Raw genomic sequence first — 19,848 nt, forward strand, 5'->3', positions numbered from 1 at the left:
CACAGTGCTACAGCTCCTCTTTTCTCCTCCATCGCTTTTCCCTCCCTTTCTCCGCACCCCCACCCTCCCTCTACCTCATTTTAAGTGCTGTGGACACAAAGCAGTGTTAGTATTCATGGTGTTTGTTTGCAGAGGCGCTGTACGTGTGTGTGTGTGTGTGTGTGTGTGTGTGTGTCTACGTGTCTGTGCGTGTGTGTGTGTTAGTGTGTGTGTGTGTGTGTGTGTGTGTGTGTGTGTGAGAGCTGTCAGAAACACAGATCACAGAGAAGCAGCGCTCTGAATGGAGCTGGAGAGAAAGCGGGGGGTTGGTGGGGGGGTTAAAAGAGGAGGTGGTGGTGTTGGTGGTGGTTCCCACAGGGGGAGAATGGTCAGCTCCAGAAAGGAGAAAAGAAGAAGAAAAGGAGGGATGAGATGAAGGTGGGGGGTGCACGGGGCCACAGGGGCAGAGGGAGACAGCGTGATGTCAAAGCCAAGGAGAGTTTGTGTGTGTGTGAGAGAGAGAGAGAGCGAGAGAGAGAGAGGGAGGATCATATCAATCACAAGGTTTTGGAGGGAATCAGTTGTAAACGGGTCTAGGCACCTCTCCTTGTTTTTCTGCTGGTTGTCTTCTTCCCTCCCTCTTTGCTCTCATTCTTTCAGTGCCCCCCCTCATCTCTCTCTCTCTCTCTCCCTCACTCTCTCTCTCTCTCTTTGTGTGTCTGTCTGGACAGCTGCCCAGTTCCATACACAGGGAAAAATGAAACACTCTAACCACCGGGCGTGCAGCCAAATAAAAGGCTGCGAAAAACTATTTGAAGGGCAGTGTGTGCGTGCCTGTGTGCGTGCCTGTTAGTGTGTGTGTGTGCGTGTGTGAGAGAGAGAGAGAGCGCACATGTGTGCATTTAGTTTGTGTGTATATTTGTGGCTGTATGTGTGTATATGTGTGCTGGGTTGTGAGATTTGGGTGTGCCTGTTTAGGGTGTTCTTTCCCGGTATAATGGTGCAGCCAGGGTGCAGTGTGTGTGTGTGTGTGTGTGTGTGTGTGTGTGAGACAGAGATGAAGTTCCACTCAGAGTTTATTCAACAGTGGAAAACGAGAGGCTACAGGAGAGGAGAGGACTGGAGGGGCCATTACATACCTCCCCTCAAATCAAACTTTACATCAAGGTCCACCTTGTACAATAGCCCACTTAAGTGAATGTCCTTTTCATGCACACGCACACGCACACATACACATTGTCTGTAAATATACGTTGACTCATTTGCAGAGTGCCTTTCACTTGGGCGATTGCAGCACTTAGTCACTTATTATCCATGACCTCCTCTACTCCGCTCTGACCTTATCAGATGGTTACATCACCAGTGGAAAGGAATGTGGCTGCTTGAACGGCTCCATATCTGTCACAGGAGATCCCCCGTGTGAAGAACTGAGACCAATCCATGTTGTTACAGTGCTGACCCAGAGGAAGACCTTCTAGAAATGGATGTTGACCTAGCCTTGGAGTGTGACCCTTAACCCCTAAATGAAATCCTGAGAGCCTCAAGGGATGCTGGCCTGTAATGTTAGATTAGATCAAATAAGTTTGGAACTAAACATGCAGGGGTTCATGCTGGCCTTTCTTTTATCTATATTTAGTCACAGGGGACTTGTAAAAAGGAAAGAAATGGAAAGAAGGATGGCGATGAGAAGGTTGAAGTCGTGTAGGTCTGACACTTGCGGGTTGCTCCAGGGTCAGAGTCCACACTGGCAGTGATTTCCTGGCTGCTGCCCCCTGCTGTAGACCAGCAGTAGCGCAGGGTGAAAAGGGTCACGGCAACACCAGATTCACCTGATTTTTGAGTGTTGTGATGATGGATGATAATGTCCCGCAGAGTGAAGCAAAGGCAGAAGATGAGGAGCCTTCACAAATGGAACAAATGGCAATAAAGTGTAGATGGCCGTCGTGTAGCTACAGAACATCCTGGAAAACAAAGTACTAAGTCTTTGGAAAAGCATTTTGTAACGAGCAGTCCTATTCCAAAGCTGATGTTTGGTATCATTTTGTATTAGTACAAGACTACAATTTGTTCATATATTTCACACTGGAATGAATTATGGCATTTAATGATTATTGGCCTTAAAATAATATCACAATATGCTGTTTATGATGATTTTGAAATGTTTTTTTAAAGTCAACACATTAGAGTTAAAACAATCATAAAACATTTATGTTTAGTCAGTAGAGACAGCACTAGCATCCACATGGTACAACCAGAGGCTTAATGGCCTCTCTGTGTATTTTAGCAGCATTAGCATTATCGAGGAAGTTTTCCTCATGCAGTGTCCTCCATGTGAGCGCATCACTCTCCATGTCTCGAATAGTTGTGTGCCCTTGTGATCTTGTGAGAGAGAAATTCGCTGTTATATCTTATGTTGCACTTTTTAATGAGTTGGCTCCAGGAATGGCGTCGCATCTCTGAAAGTTGCTAATTTCCGTCCCCTGGGAGTGCAGCTAGCTGTAGCTGTAGCTGTAGCTGTAGCTGAGTCAGTGTCACTAGCCTGCTCATTTTGGGCCTCAAACTGATTTTTTTGGGTTCTTTTCCACACAACAGAAGTACAGTAGCTCCTGTGGTGCTGGGTAGCTTCACATTGTACATCCCTGTGCCATTTTCTATCATAAAAAATGTACAGTATTATCATGCACAGTACAATAAGACTCAGCCCTGTTAGCATGCTGTGCAGGTAATGAGGACAATAGGACAACAATACAGGGAAATGTTTGGCATAATTATGAGTCTGTTGCGTTGCGTGAGTGAACGAGGATGGATCAGAGTGGAAAAGGCAAGAATAAAAATAAGTCCTGATCACAGCCACCGCCAGAACGCCAGGATCCAGATGACCACTATTTGTATTTGCCTGCTTGAATATCAGCCAGCGAGTGTGTTTTCTTTGCAACTGCTGCATGGAGCGTTTGAGGCGCAGGGGAGGGGGTGAACGAGGAGGAGATGGTGGTAGAGGAGAGGAAACTAAGAACAAAAAGCTGAACCAGTGCCAGTAACCCAGCCTCTACCAGAAGGTGGGAATGGGAGGAGGGAGTCATTATTTCCCTTCTTTTACTGCTTCTCCCTTTTTGTCTAACCCTCGCCTCTCTAGCAGAAAAGGTGTCCGTGCCTCCTCTCTTTATTATCTGTCTGTGGTTACCATGTGGTTAGTAGGGAGGACGTATTTTATGCCTGTGTGTATGTTTGAGTAACTGTGTGTGGTTCGGCTTCTTTGCCCTCATGTAAATCATATATTTGACATGGATTTTGTCATCTGCCTCACTCCGTCTGCCTTTTCTTTCTCTTTCTCTGCCCTTCTTTAACCTGAAGCAGCAGGCATTCTAGGACAGGTTAAATGAGAAAGCATGTGTGTATCAGGTATCTGTCATTTTATCCCTCCGCTGGACTCCCTGCATCTCTTCTCCAGTGTCGCCACATGTCCCCACACACTTGCATACGCACACAGCCATTGTGGTGCGGTGTGTTTGGGCCATAAACCAACATGTGCAGATGCATGTGTTAAAATGAGAATGTTTATTGATGTGAAAGGAGAAGAGCAGGAGAGAAGGAGGAGATGATGGAGGAGAGACTGATGAAATAAAGATGCAGCAGTAGGACTATAGCAGGGTAAAAGATAGAATAGATAAAGTGCTTCTTCTAGATAATATGTATGATGTAATGAGAACTACATTGTTGTGTGTGTGAGAGTGTTGGTGTTTGAAGGTGGAAAAAACTAAGTTGCAAGATGTTGCTCGTCATGTGCACACTTAAGCATTGGTAACTGTGTGTAAGTGGGTTCTAATAAAGCATTGAAAATGTGACTGTGTGTGTGTATCTGTGTGTATGGGCCCCGTGTGTGTGTGGTTGCTTGCCTGTGTGTACATGCTGAGAGGCAGGCCTGTGGTTAGGTTACATCTCCCTGCAGCGCAGCAGAACAGTGTCTTGTTGCGTCACACTGAGTCTGTTAATAACAGGATAAACCGCAAAGGCCATCCGCTGCTCTATTTCTCATCTTCCCGTGACACACTGATTTTGCTGCAGTGATACATTAAGCAGCGTACTTCTCTGTGTGTGCTGCTGTATATCAAGCATTCGCATTTTCAGTTTTACATGCACGAACACTAAGTAAAGGTTGACTCCAGATTTATAATGTGAAATAATATAGAGTTGTCTCAATGCTCCATTTAAAAACAAATTGATTAAAAATTTATGTAATTTAATCTAATCTAATGTAATATGACCCCATGTGCCAGGTAACGTGCCATAAAGTTGGCTCGTCAAACATTAAACAACAAAGAAGAAGCGGAAATGGTGGAATGTAAAGGCAGTGTGGTTAAAGGAACATAGAAGAAAAGGGCAGAAGCATTTCATTTCACTTAATATAATCTAGTCATGAATCAACCCTGCAACTATCATTCTGTCTATCCTAAAAGATCATTTTAACTCATTTGTCAAATTCGCCAATTTAGGATGATTGATTATTAGAATCATTGGTTGGGACACTGTCATGGACACTTTCTCTCTAAATAATCAGTAGGTGAGTCGATTATAAAAATATACTCCATAACAACGGTCCTACAACTATGAAGACAAAACACAGACAGTTTAGCAGTCTGGTGATGGGGAGAAGGAGCAAGAAGCAGAAGTGAATGATCAGTAAAAGTGAATAAAGTAAATAATTCTGGGTTCTGGCTGTGTATTCTGTAAATGCCAGGGCAGTCAGGGACACGCCTGAACCAGGCTACTGTGTTTAATACAGTGTGTAGTCAGACAGCACCAACCCCCACCCTCTCACACTGCTCTCACAGCATGCAGCATCCTTGCCACAGGAATTTAATTGCTCTGTAAACAGGCCTTTTGTTTTGTTGCACACTGTTTGCTCATGCACACAAGATGTATTACAAGGCTTGGTACTGCTGTGAAAGGAGAAGAACAATATAAAATAAATCACTGATTGTATGTGCGGCTGTGATGTGTGATTGGATGTGCTGACAAAAGAAACAGAACTGGATTGTGTGCTACATGTATTTCCATTAAGTGATGTTTTAGTAATAGGAAATAGGATTTATTGTTTCATGATCAGCGTTTTTGTGTCCCTGCAGGTACATGCTGCTCTGTGATTGCAGTTTGTAACCGTTTTTCTGTTTTCTCTTTCATTGCCAGACTTACGAGCGCCAGTTTAGAGTGCCGGAGCAGAAAGAGGGAGGCCTGCTGCAACTACTGGGGGATCACCCTTCACCCAAAAACCAGCTTCGGAGCTCTCTCCTCCACACACACACCCTCTCACACACACAACAACAACAACAACAGCACGCGCTCTCGCAATCCCAACGCACTCATGCACACCACCACCAACTCAATCCAAACTGGATGGCATCCTCAACTGCAACGTCTGCGGCGGCGTCCAATCCTGTAGATTCTGAGCCAGCCAGAGAGTTGGCAGGATCCAGTCGAAGCTCTTTGCTTGATCCGGCTCCATCTTTCTCTCAGACAGCGACACAAAGTCCCTCACCTCAAAGGTGTCTGACTCCTGACTTGCAGTTGCCGGTAGTTACCGATGCCAGTATACTCAACCTGACCTCCCTCAGCAGGTATAGTTGATTTTCAAAATCAGCATTCCAGAAATAACCAATGTGAAATAATACTGTGTTGTTGTACTTGTTACTTAATATAGATATGATTTTGTTATTGCTCGCAAATCCAAATACTCTATATCCATATTTAACCTTCTGACACAGGTACTTATTTGAATTTTATTACATTACGTTTTATTACAATTCCATATGCTATAATATTAAGATCAGTGAGATAAAAAAGTGAAAACAATGCTTTCATAACAGAACTTACACCATAACTGTAAAACTGCAACATATTGGAGTATATCTTGTTGCAATTCCCAGCATATCACAATGTCTTGATATCATATCATTTCTGGTGATTCCCACCACTACAATGCCCATAAACTGTAAATGTCCATTCTAAAAGAGTCTCTTCCTCTCCCCACCAATCATCCTTTTGTCTGTGCATGCATCTCTCCAGGGGGAGGGGATTGCAAGAGGTCAGTGAGCAGCTCTTTGGAAACATCAAGAGGAAGTACGGCAGGAAGGACTCCCAGAGGACGCTGTCTAGTCCCCACGGTGCTGAAACACCTTGGGGAAGACAGTCGGAGAAAGGAGTGGAGAGCCCAACTAATTCAGAGGAGAGGCAGAAGTACCGGCAAGAGGAGACAGCTGAGCGATTCCATGAGGAAAGGGATGAGAGAAGAAAAGAGGACAGAGAGCGAGCAGCTGCCGGCAGGAGAGGAGAAGACGAGGACAGAGGGAAGCCCATGCTGATTGAGGAAGGGAAAGGAAGAAAGAGGAGGAGGAGGCCTTCATTTGATGAGTCCTTTTCTGTTGAAGAGCAATCACAGCAACGACAGGATTCTGACACTACAGAGAGCCACCAGCCTGGGCCCCCAGAACCCAAAGTAGCACACAAGATGGAGACTCACAAAAATGAGTCTCAGTTCACAAGTCATGCTGAAGTTAATGGCGAGAGGACAGAGAAAACAGAGAGGGGAGACAAAGTGGAAAAAAGAGAAAGGAGTGAGAGAGTAGAAAGAGCAGAGACAGTTTTGAGTGGGCCTGATCCAGTATCAGCATTGACTACAAACAGAATGAAAAAGAATCCAGTGGGTCGTCCTAAGATCAATATAGACGCCCTCAAACACAGAGAGGTTCCCCACAACCACATCAGCAGCCCTAATCTGATCATGAACCCCAGACTTCCTAGCCCAAACCCCAGCCCCAGCCCTAGGGCAAACATCAGTCCTAGTCCTAGTCCAAAACCCAGAGCAAACATTAGCCCCATTCCCAGTCCGAGACCCAGGACAACCATGAGTCCAAGCCCTAACCCCATGATCTGCTCTACAATGATCTCCAGACCAACAAAGACTAAGGACAGATGGTCCTACCTGAAAGCTAGAAGCCCCATCAGTCTCACCTCACCACAGAGGGACACCCGGGGGAGCCCATCAACCTTAGTGGACCCACCTTCAGCCTTCCCCATCACGCCGTCAAGTCCCCTCTACACCAACACAGACAGCTTGACGGTCCACACGCCCATCAAGAGGAAACGAGGGCGCCCCAAGAAACAGCCCCTTTTAACCGTGGAGACCATCCATGAGGGCACGTCCACCTCACCACCGAGCCCATTGGCACAGGAGACCTCCACAGGGCAGAGCCGTAGGCGGAATACACACATGCTTAACACCTTGGTACAAATGGCCTCTACAACCACTGGTGCAAACAGTCTGAAAGGAAAGCGTGGCAGAGGCCCTTCCAGGCAAGTGAATAAGATGAAGCTTGGGAAAGTGCAGAGCATCCTGAATGAGATCCTTTCAGGTTCCAATCAGAACGGCACTCTGGCTCTGAAGTCTTGCTCTGCCCCTGTTACTTCAGCTATGAGTGCCATGGCATCCACCATTGAGGCTCGACTGGGTAAACAGATAAATGTCAGCAAGAGGGGAACCATCTACATTGGGAAGAAGAGGGGGAGGAAACCCCGAGCAGAAACTCAAGTCTCCAACCTCCCCAAAGCTACTAGAGACAGGCCCCCCTTGTCTGTCTCTATGTCTAGTCTCTATGAGAGCCCTGTAGTGCCTTCCACCATCTCCTCTCCAAGCTCCAGTGCTCCATCCCTAAGAGCCAGCCACTCTGATGCCACTATGCCCAGTCTACAACCCATCTCAGCACTGCCCTCCAAGCCAATAGGGAGAAGCTTCCTCTCTGGGGGATGGAAACTCTCCCCTCCACGCCTTTTGGCTAATTCACCTTCTCACCTGTCCGAGGGGGCATCAGTAAAGGAGGTGACTCTGTCCCCCATCAGCGAGTCACACAGCGAGGAGACCATTCCCAGTGATAGTGGGATCGGGACCGACAACAACAGCACCTCAGATCAAACTGAGAAGGGCCCGGCCTCCCGACGCAGGTACGATACCTATTTCACTTCACTGTTTTGCCTTCATTGTTCAGACACATGTATGAGAGTGTTCTAATGTGATTTTCTGATCTTTTATTTGGGTTTCTGCAGGTACTCATTTGATCTGTGTGGGTTTGAGGCTGTGGAGGCAGCAGCTTTGGAGGCATCCAGCAGGGGCAGCAGAACACGCTGCGAGCGACAGGTTACTGCTGTGGACAACTTCCTGTCACAACAGGAGAAGAAACAAAAACATCATCGGCGGAAGAGGAAGTGCCTACAGAGCCGGGATCATCTGCACTTTCTCTCTGAGTTGGAGGAGGTTAGAAAGACTACGATAATTGCTGTATACTACCATCTGTGACTAAACACTAACATCCAGTTTTGCAGATTATATATTTGAAATGTGTTTATCTAAGTATGTCTTTTGCTCACCTTCTAGGTGGTGTTAAAGCTACAGCAACTACGTGTGTCTCACAGGAGATACACCTGCTATCCCCAGCAGCCATATCCCTCCATTTTCCGCCTCAACTTCCATCATTACTATCCAGTTACCTATGACTCCTACCCCTGCGACTCCAGTCCGTACCTCCGCAGGAGCGCCGATCTGAAGGCTAAGAGGAGACGTGGCCGTCCAGCCAAAGTCAGCGAGCCAATCACATCGAAGCTGCCTTTTGTTCAAGGATATGGTTATCCACTGGCAGGGGGAAATTACTATGCACCCTATGCCATGCCTTATGCACCCCCTCTGAGTCTGGGCTACTTTCCCCCTGCTCCCCAATTCTACCTACCCCACCATTCAATAGGACCTGCTCCTCCTTCTCCCTTCATGAGGCCTGCTGTCCCCCCTCCTAAGGCTTTCCACACTGGGGGACACTCAAAGCTCCAGCCTGGGGCCAAGCTTCGCAGCTCCAGTGGCCCACTCCAGGGCTCTTCTGTACGGGGTGAGGGCCTGGGATCCCTTAGCAGTGGCGGTGCAGGCGGTCTTGCAGGGGTACGCCTCCACAAGAGGAAGCACAAGCACAAACACAAGCACAAAGACGAACCCCTCCTTTCTGCACGTGATCGTCAGGAGCTCGGTGGGCTTTTTAGTGGAGCTAAGACCAATGCACGTCTTAGCATGCTGACAGAAAGGAGGGACTTAGCCAATCAGGGCTCTTCAAAGCATCTGGACAAGCTGAGGGGCAACGGGAGAAGTTCCAGCCTCGCATCCAGCTTAGGGATGCGTGAGCAGGACCACCTGTCCACACACTCGCTCGCTGACAGCCAGTTCCACTCCCGTCAGTCTGGACAGCCAATAAACAGCTTCATGAACAGCTACAGTAGCCAATCACAGCGGCAAGAGGCGGCCTCTGACCTCTTTTTGGGGTCACAGGAGGACGAATACGGTGGGAGGAGCAGGAAGAGGGGGCTTGCGGTTTTTGGAGATCAGGGCTTGATGTCATTCCAAACTGCCAGGCAGGAGTCAGGACTGATGACCCAGTGCTCTGCTGCCTCGCTCACTGGTAAGAACTATTTACAGTTTGTTGGGATTACCTGCTCGTTTCGCATCACGGCATGAATTTACAAGTGAGCGCACTGACCTTTTAGGCAAATACCAGCCAAATTGACATTGCATAATGAGAGGTGTGGCAGTCCACTCATTTTACCCTGTGTCCAGTATTTAAGTAAGTTATGCAATGTTGCGTGCCAGTGCCTTTGCACGCTATTTCCATCCACTTTGGATACTTGAGCAGCTCTGGTCAAAACCCATTACAGGTACATGTAGCATGATCCATCTGACACACCGCTCATTTGCCCTGTGGGACAAGTTGTGAAAGAGAACCAAGACTGAAAATGTGCACTGAGTATCGCTGTAAAATGTGTAGAAAACCCTCCCCTCTCCTGACGTGAAGTTTGTGCCATCCCCTCTGCTTAGGTGATTAATTGTGTTGATCCCCTGAACAAAGACACACACACACACACACAAACACTCCATGACAGAGAGCTTTTTGCTCCACCTTCCAGTCTGGGCATTCGGGAAAAGGTGTAAACACATTTACCTCCCGACTCGCCCACACACTGTGGCCTCAAAACGCGACTGGAGGTTTGAGGTTCACCCAGACTGAAGAAGATCCAGTTCTTGCCTTTACATTTGCTAATAGTTCACTAAAGGTTGCATCTTCTTGCATGGCTTCTCCCACAAAATGTGATTATGTCACAACATTCAATAGTTGCTTCACAATAAAAGCCTTCTAGTGGTCTGCCAGTGTTAGGCAGCAGCAAGAAGTGTTTAACAGGCATTAGCAGTAGCTTAAAATAGCATCAGACTTCATTACCGCTCCATTAGCAAAAGCAAGACTCGTAACGTAGCTACAATTATTCTGTGTGTATTGTTCTGGTGACAGCAGACTTCCAGACTGGTGTGGAGCCTTTATCACATATTTGTTGCGAGTTTTTAGGGTTTTCCTCATTTTAAGTTTGCAGTGTGTAGGCATCATGTCACGGTACAGTCTTCAAGGTGATTCATACTTCCATAAATATGCTCTGCAGCTGCAGTGGGAGTTGTAGTAGACAAAGAGACACAGTAGCCCACAACTCAAGACTAAATTAATGTGTATTTTGGTACATTCTGTATTCTGCTGTCTTTGAGCACATCTGGCGGGGGATAGAGAGAACGTAATGCATGGATGGAGACGACTATAATTCACCAATCTCTCCTTCCTCCCCTCCCCTCCCTTCCTCCCCTCCTGCCAATGCCTTTGCCAGAGATATATTATTCACACAGTGTGATTTATTTTCTACAGACACGCCGTAAAAGGCCCTTGCCTGTGTTAAAAGAGCTGGCTGGCAGCCAGAGGTTTAATGACTGGGGCCTAGTCCAGTGTCGGGGAGTAGAAGCCAGGGGCTCGGTTAGAATACTCCCCCCACCCCAGGGGATCCAGGACGGATGACTCATATACACACACACCACCACCCCACCCCCCTTCCTCCTGTACCGTTGTTGTGCTGCTGCACTGTCCACGTTACACGTTGACCCTCCTGTCTTGTCCTCCCTGTGCTACCTTCCATGCCCCCCCCCCCCCCCCCCCTTGCCCTTGCTCTCCTCTTTTCTCCCACAATATCCACATCCACAAGCACAGCTCCCTCTGCTCCTTCCCCCCTTCTTCTCCCCTCCCCCTTCTATCTCTCATTCTTTCTTCCCTGTTCTCTTTCTGCCTTTCCCTTGTTTCCCCTCCCCCCCACGTTTCCCCCATTACCCTCTCTTTTCCCCATTCCCTCTTCCCCTCCTCTAGCATGACTTACTGCTTCGCTTCACAGCCTTAGCCCAATTAAAACACAGGCGCATGTTCATACGCAAGCATGCGACAAAAACTATACGTGTGTATATGCACACATGTATACTGACACAAAGATACACAAACTAAAGCTGACATAGAGGTAAATTTCATCATATCTCATTCCATAACAGGAATGTTGTGGCATAAACATTTCATTTTCTGCATATGTGTGTGTGTTCCTTTACTAATCAGCAGGTCCCTCTGCAGCTGACAGCAATCTCTCACACACACATTTACATAAAAGCAGGTCATCTTCCCCTGAATTCATTTTCTTTGTGACACACACACGCTTGTGGAGAAATACTCTCTTTCACTAAATTACATACAGCAAGGATCACTTGATCACAGGTTTGATATCTAGTCTCCTGTGCTGCAGGGACACTGGATAAGTGAGCGTGTGTGAGTGTGTGTGCAGTAGCGACTTCCTTTTCCACAAAAGAAACAGGTCCTCGCCACTCATACTACTGAAGGTCACAGGTTTTATGTTCCGTGTATGCAGCTCATAAATTTCTGCTACTTTGTAGTGTGTGTGTGTGTGTGTGTGTGTGCATGTGTGCACGCTTCTATGCAGCTCATAAACTACCGCTACTTAGTGCTTTCTGCATTAGACTAATTTCACTGTCTGCACTGAATTCTTTAACAACAGCGACAAAGAAGTGAGAGGTTCTGTGAGAGGTTCTGTTTCTATAAATGGAGTGTGTGTGTTCAGGCCTCTCTTTATGTTGTCATTCTGTTTATCCATTAGCAAACACTTTTCCCTAGACCTCTAGACTCTTAAACACTTAAATTCTTAGCTTTACTCTTAAATTCCTCCTTACATTTCTTAAAATACAGAATCATTGTGCATCTGCTGGATCTCCAATATCAAGCTTCATGCTAATTGAAGTCAGGAACAGAGTGTTTACTGCAGCATTCCATCAGATGGAAATATTCAAAAAGACTTGTGTGTTGTTTTATACACATTTCCCCCAAAGTCACCCTGACATGAAACTTAAAGATTTGGCAGATTTTAAATATAATCATCGCGTGGCTTAAACAATGATTGATCACCTGATATGCTTCTGTAAGAGGGGATAGTGAAACATGCTGCATATTGCTCGCTACTGGCTCAGCTTTTTAAATGCAGTCAGCACTGCATTTAAAAAGCTGCCACATTGTATCAGTGGGATTCCTGTAGAAAAGAAGACAGGAAGAGGGTGTGAATGCAGGAATAGGAGGAGAAGCTCATGAAAAAGAGACCAAATGGGTTGTATGCAGACTCTCTCGGTGACTGGTGGCTGATTGTGCTTTTTCCTCCATTTTGGCTGTGGCTCAGTCTGAGCCCCGGGAACAGTGCCCAGACACAGACGAGGGGGGGGGGGGGGGGGGGGGGGGGGGGGGGGGGGGGGGGGGGGGGGGGGGGGGGGGGGGGAGGAGAGAGAGAGAGAGAGAGAGAGATGGGAAACAAAAAGAAAGACAGGGACAGACCAAGACCAGGAAGCGGTTTCTGAAATAGAGAAGGAAATGAAAATGGTGCCATGTTACCAGTTTAATTGAAAATTAGAGAGCAGCGTATTGCCTCCCGTGAAGGGTCGAGTGAGAAGGAGAAAGAGAGTGATGGGGCGAGTGGAGGAGAGAAAGGGTAGAACAACGTGTGAAGGGCAAACTGCCCAGTTCACCAGTGTGAAGGAAACAATATGGCTCCAGTTTCTTCTGCTCAGCCATTCTGTATTACTGAATTCATTATTTGTGCACGTTGAACATGTGTGTGTTTGCGTCTGTATATGTGAGTTTGCGTGTGTATTTTTGGCAGCCTCTGCTGCAGATGTGCAGGGTTGTTGTTGTGTAGCGACACATTAAATGGTTGAAGGAGACATTTCTGTGGGTTTCCTGCCAGCAGAATGGGATCTCCTTCTCTCCTTCTCTCCTCTCTCCTTGCTGCTCTCTAGTAGACAATTACAGGATAGGATCTGCACCCCTGGCTCAGCTGGGCTTTGAAAGGCTTACATGAATATGTCAAAATTAGCAGGAAGCTCTCGAAGCAAAAGAAAGACCTTCTCTCCATGAGCTAAACTGGCATGATATCTTTCCTGGCCTTTACAAGGTTGTTAATTTTGGCTGACACTTCGGCATTAAAAGGTCTTTCTCACTATATGTTGCTCTTTGGTTTATTTACCCTGTAAATTCTCACCTCACTGTTCGCTCTCTCCCCTCTCTCCCAGGTGTCCCCAGTAAGCGAAGGTATAAGCGCAGGGAGGTGGAACAGATCCAAAAGGAGGTGAGGAGGATGCGTTCCTACTCCAACGTGATGTCCTCCCAGAGGAACTTTGAGCATGTGCAGAAGATCCTTCGCGTCAAGCGTCTGCAGCGACAAGCCAAAACAGGAAACAACGTCATCAAAAGACGACCTGGACGGCCCCGAAAACAACCCCTAGAAGACTCAGAGCCCACCAGTGTAAGGGACGAAGGCAGGGCTGATGGACGGGTGTCTGACATGCCGGTCAGTAGGAGGGGTGACGGGAGGACTCTGGGAATGCCTGTTCTAGAAAGGTGCGGTGACCTGCCAGGAAGACAGAGCCTGAGGCCAACTTTGACCCCTGAGCCTCTAGAGTTCTCCAATCATGACTCCATCTCAGCAACAATAGAGACAGTGGTGCATCAAGCACGCGCTGTGCCTCCACTGGCCAAAGGGGGGAAACGGCGAGGCAGAGGCCACAGCAGGGATGAGCTGTGGGCTCCGTCCAGTCAGTAGAACTGCAGGAGAGCAGCTCTGAAGGTGTCAGCGCTGTTTGAAGCTTATCAGATGCAGTGCCCTTAATGCTGGGACTCCTCAGTGCACTTTGACTTGTTTCTCCTCTCTGAGGAATACACGTTGTCAGCGGAGGAGCAGGAGGAGGGAACAGTTTCAGTGTCGTCCTTCTGTTTGCTAAACCCATCCAGATGCGAGCCTTTCAAGGATTCATTGGACCTTTATTTAATACGGCACTATATGGTACTATTTGATACTGAATCTGATGCTATAAAAGTGCGTGGTACTTATGATAGTGTAGAATACTATGTGATTCTTTATGTATCTGATACAGTTATGTGTATGGTACTTTATGATACTGTATCTGAATGTGGCTTTAGCCATATCTTTACCAGCAAGGGGAGGGGGAATGGTTAAAATAATACTGTGCAGCTCTGCTTATTTTTGCCTTTCTGAGGAAGCTTGTCAAAGATGTGGGGTATTACAGCAGTAATCCGCCACCTTAGCCGACTCCTTCTCCCTGTTTGTCCTCTCACCCCCGTCTGTACCTCCCTTGTTTCCTCGCTCTGTCTGAGGAGTATGGGATCCGTCCTCCCCTGGTAGCCCCTGCCCTGCCTGATATTCATCCGAATACTTCTACTCTCCCTCCTAACCTCATCGTTCGCTCACCAGCTACCACTCATGTGTTACTTTACTCATTGCTTGTGCTCCCTCAACCTCCTCGATCTGCGTTCACTTCCCCCTCGTTCACTGCTCAGGCTTGTCCCGGGCAGTTACATAAAGGCAATATGGTGGGTGAGACTGTCCCAGACTGTACATAGAAAGTCCACTGATACCTGCCTTGTACAATGGTAAACCAGCTCATAGACATGTACTGGCATATATCATATAGAATTGTTGTACCATAGACAATGAAAGTTGTGTATTGTTTTATAACCAAAAACAGACATGGGTGCGACTCAAGACAAATTTGTTTTCAGACAGAAAGAACCACATGTATCCATTAAACCATACACTCGTTATTGTTTTTATATCCAGGGGGCATTGCATACAGGGGGAATATCAGGTGTGTTTTTGGTAAACCTTAAAATTGGTTTAATGCACTATGAAAAACCATACACTTGCATCAATCAAATTCAGCACTTACATGCTTGTTCCAGCCTTCTGTTTTGGCCTTCTGTGGTGTGGTTATCCATTCCAGAGAGCATGCATTATTTTTAATCAATTTGTATATGCAGGCTGCGCAGCCAAAAGCGTCAAACCTAAGCCCAAATCTGAATCAAGATTAGACAGTTCAGCTGGAGAGGGCTCACAGTCAGTGTTCTGAATAGCTAATCTGAATCTTTCTACTTAACATGATTTGAACTTCATATCCTGGGAATATTTTTGGAAAGTAAATCAAGAAAATCCGCTGTTTAGATTTACAAACCAAAGCCTCAGTGTTCAGTGAAAGGATGAAAACAGAGTTAGACAAACTCTTAACCGTGTTGGCACTAATGTAAAGCATTCCTATGTGCACTCTAGAATGTAGCCATCTTTGGGTTTATTCGTGCCAACATGGTCAAACCATTTGTTAAACTCTGTCTACAGCATCTGTGGGTAGTGGTTAGTATTTTCTCACGCAAAGTCAGTATTTCCAAATATAAGCAATGGATCAGTATTTGTTTGTTTCAATTGAGTTTGCAGAGATTCTGTTTTTGTTTGGGTGGGTGGAGGCTTCTCAGTTGCAGCAGTTCAGCTCGTGCCTTATGTTTCCTTCTCTCACCAATTACCCTACGTTTCACCCCAAGAAATATCAAGTAACAAAGCTACGTCCAGAAGCTGACCCCATATGTTCATGACCGTGCATATGACACACGTGCGTAGTTGTCAGAACCCTCACAGCTTCCATAGGCAGCATCCTCTGTCGCTGGTGCACAAAATCTGTGTCCCAGCCTCCTCCCAGTTTGCTGCCCATATCTACACAACAGAAGTAGAAGGGCTGGACGGATGGAGATAAGATGACATAACTGCTAAATACACACAGGCTGGCAAACTGTATTGTTCTGCTTTCAAGGACATGGAAAGGTTCACTCTGTCCAGAAGTATTGATTGTACAAAACATATATAATTGAAGAACACTTGCTTTGTCACTCTATGACCAATGGGGGTCACAGAGTGGAACTGGTGATATACTAGACAGAGAGAGGAGGAACAGAGGATGTTGTCATGGAAACCACGCTGTCTTACATTGTTGTTTGCTATGCATCAGGCCGTGCCTGGCAATGACCTTAAAAGGAATTTCTGTTCTAGGTCCACCCTTCAACAAAGAGAAATAAGTGGTCTTATTTACTGAATAAAATGAATTCATGTAATAAGAATTGTGAATAATACTAGTAATAATTTGTAATAAGTTGTGCAGAAAGTGACTATCATTTCATGAAAACTATAGTTACTGCAGCCATATGCAGTACAGCCTTAACCAGATGTAAAACTACAGTATTGAAGTGTTTGTTGTAAATAGTGTTAGTGTGTCCATCCTGCATGGATAGCAGCCGGGCTCAGCCATGCTGGGACTGTCTCATAAAACCACAGTGTCCCATCACACTCGATCAGGATGCTCCATCCCTGAGACGGCCAGTCTGCACTGTACAAAGGACCACGGTTCCCTAACTGTTCTCTCCATTTGACAAATTCTGCTGTACATTGACAGTCATCATTCCAGTCAGTTTAACTACACAGAATGCTAAGCGAAACATTTGCCTTATTACACTTAAAAAGATACAAGGCCCATTGTAGTGTACTTGACCAAAAATAGGAACCCCCCCACTGATTTGCAGCTCTATCCCCTTCAGCCAGCATAAAACGTAAGCGAGAGTGTTGCGTGTGGGGGACGCTCTCAGAGGAATTAGCCAAAAATACACTTGTCCTAACATAATCGTACTTAACCTTGCCTTGCTGGATAACTTTTCCGTGGGTCTGCAGTCTGTCGTGGTGTAGATGAGGCCTAGATGTGTGGCCCGTGAGGTGTAGACTACGGGCTCGGCAGCTTACGCCTCCGTATCGTGGTCTGTCAGCGGTCTCAGATGCCAGCATTAAAGACCCCAGATGTTGTCTGTCCTGTCTGTCTCTCCTACCAGCCAATGCTCCGGTGCCTTCTAACACTGACTAGTATTGTCCTACTCTGGTGCTTTCACTCGACACAGAGACTCACTCCAGACTGCTGAGGGGATGCGGCTGTGAAAGGGTTCACGGTAACTGTTGTATTTAGCATCCAACCTGGACCAGTGGACGTGGAGGCCCCCTAAGCACTGATGTCAGGGTCTTTCAGCATGTCTGGCCCCAGTGTCAAGGGGCAACATTGCAGTATTTGACTTAGGGTCAGTGGTTTGTGGCTATATTTGCTTCCGTCTACTCTCTCACCAGTTCAGTACAGTTACTAAAATGGGAATACAATGACACCTGGATTTTAATCACCCTCCCCCCCACTTCCTCATTCCCTTTGTAGTGTGCTGTGCTGAGTGTCCTACACATGGAGTGAGGGGTCGTTTGAGACAGAGCCTCATAAATGTACATGTCGTCATCCTCACAGCATACGTTGACATTTCTAAGCTATAATGTTTAAAGCTGAAACTGCAGATGAAGCATTGAAAAAACCAATAAATGTACTTTGTTAGAGCACAAAGTGAGCTCTTCTAACAGTGTGGGCATATTTTAGTTTGTATACATAGTGTATTTGAACCTTTTTCTAAAGTGGGTTTTCCTTTATTTGCATGCTCAACTTGATTGTATGCATAAATATTTTAGACAAGCTGAAAGTTGAATTTCAATTGAATTTGGAGCAGGACTTGTACATTGTTTGATATGTTTCTTTTTGTAATGAATTTTTAATTCATGAAGCATTTTTGTACATTGTATGAATATTAAAAACTGCAGATATTTGACATATAGAGTAAATACTAGATGCGCATGAATATGCATATATTCTCCACAGTATGTATGTGTGAATGTACACATACAGTATATGTATGTCTTAAGCACATATATACATGCAATATATATGTATATCCATGTCCGCTGGCATGCTTTTGGTCATGTTTATCTTTCATGATCTTGTAGGTTTGTTTTTGTTTTTTTAATTTCTGTTTCCTCAGAAAGAAAAGCTCATTCTTTTGCTACCCCTCTGTTGGCTGGCAACATTGAGCACTTATTAAGAAGAACTACAGTTGAAGTTGTTCATGTTATCCATTGTGTGAAATAATAAATGACTTTATTGAACGCTGATGTTGAGCTGAACTTATTTTCTTCTCGCTGGGTTCACTCAGTGGTGCTGGGATCGCCTACATAGTGACAGGCGGAGATGAAGGTCACCAGTTAGGTGGTGAAGGAGTCAGTTGCATGTGTGTGTGCATGCGAGTGTGTGTGAACATGCGAGGGAGCGAGATGACAGGAGGGTTTGCCGCACGCATCTGTGATGAATGTCAGATGGTGAATAAACATTGCTCTACAATGTGTCTGCCTGTCCTGGTTAAAAGAGAGGGAATCCTCTCAAGAGATTATGCCACAGCCTTCCCTTCTCTCCCTCACGTACACACACACTCACACACACACACTTACAGTCGCTTGTTCATTAACTAAGCCTATATCTTTTAATCCCTTTCTACTACCTCATCAGTGTCAGTTCTAGGAGGGCTGGGCTGCAGGCTGCTCTCTGATTGGACAAAGCTGAGTGGGAAGTGCCCCACCATTGGCTGCTGCCAACTAGTAAAATTCTTCTGTTACCATGGTTGCAGGGTGAGCTGCCCAAATGTGTTTCAGTGTCTAGTGGTGCTGATGGAACTGTTGGCACCAGCACAGTTGTACTAAAAAAAAACAAAAAACCCTCTGATGGAAGTCAGGGCTGCAGTGGGGCTGCACCCAAATCACTGTGTACTCATGCCTGTAAATGAGTGCACATGCCCCCACTCCACCTACTGCACAAGAAAGACGATGAGATATATCACCAGGGCTGTGATCATGATGAAACAGCACATCCTGCACTGCTGAGCCACCGCAACACGTGAAGGCAGCGGCATAGCACATCAATCTGATGAGCAATGTGCCCATTATCTCCTCGGGTTTAGGATCATAGCTACTTTGTAGCGTTGCCTGCTGCACAATCCCAACATGTGGAGATGGCATGGAAACATACACACGTGGCGCTCACTAATGGGGTGAAATGATGATGATTCTAGGGGTCTAAAGCTGCAGTCAGCCAAGAATATTAGAAAAGAGGGTCTGAACCAATTTCCTTTAAGGTCAGGGCATCTATAGTACATATACAACCAGTGAAGAGAATGAGAGAGAAACATATATATATACATATGTTGATATATACAGTACATTTATATGGAACTTTACTGATCATCATCTATATTACACTTTTCACATCCCATCCTTCCTACACATTTTATTTTGATATTTTGTGACTTTAAATACACATTAAAAGCTCTAAAGAGATCACATTTGAAACACAAGAGAGGCGAAGTAGCAGAATGGATATGAACTTCATTCAACCTTGTTTCTTCCTGTTTTTCACCCAATACTTCCCACTTCCCCAATCGCACGTGAAGCAGCGGTTAGGCCAGTGTTTGTCTGTATAGTCAGCGTAAACTATAACGATTGCTTGTGTTGACTGACTTCTTAACCTCTCCATTTCCTTTTCTAGACAATTAGATTTGATTACATCTTCATAGCAACAAAATCATTCACAAATCATTTTATTTGATTGTCTCTGTGCTTTAAGCATTTTGGAAGTAAAATGGAAAAATTCTCTCATATTTGACTTAAAATTCAATTACAGCTGTTTTATGTGATGGCTTT

General features: G+C 45.9%; 1 protein-coding gene across 2 annotated transcripts in view; it reads left to right on the forward strand.

Annotated features, from left to right (window-relative positions):
* The window catches only part of setbp1 (SET binding protein 1), a 35,245-nt gene extending 16,975 nt beyond the window's left edge, over nucleotides 1-18,270 (forward strand). For both annotated transcript variants that reach the window (XM_076151026.1, XM_076151025.1), the window contains 5 exons: nucleotides 5,164-5,591; nucleotides 6,040-7,971; nucleotides 8,074-8,281; nucleotides 8,402-9,464; nucleotides 13,481-18,270. In XM_076151026.1, coding sequence (XP_076007141.1) covers nucleotides 5,164-5,591; nucleotides 6,040-7,971; nucleotides 8,074-8,281; nucleotides 8,402-9,464; nucleotides 13,481-14,010 — 4,161 coding nt within the window. In that variant the 3' untranslated portion in view covers nucleotides 14,011-18,270. The remainder of the gene's footprint in view (nucleotides 1-5,163; nucleotides 5,592-6,039; nucleotides 7,972-8,073; nucleotides 8,282-8,401; nucleotides 9,465-13,480) is intronic.
* Nucleotides 18,271-19,848: the final 1,578 nt, after the last annotated feature.

Source organism: Genypterus blacodes, unplaced genomic scaffold (genome assembly GCF_046128005.1).
Source record: "Genypterus blacodes isolate CSIRO-AG114 ecotype Tasmania unplaced genomic scaffold, CSIRO-AGI_Gbla_v1 ptg000053l_1, whole genome shotgun sequence".
NCBI classification, from domain to species: domain Eukaryota; kingdom Metazoa; phylum Chordata; class Actinopteri; order Ophidiiformes; family Ophidiidae; genus Genypterus; species Genypterus blacodes.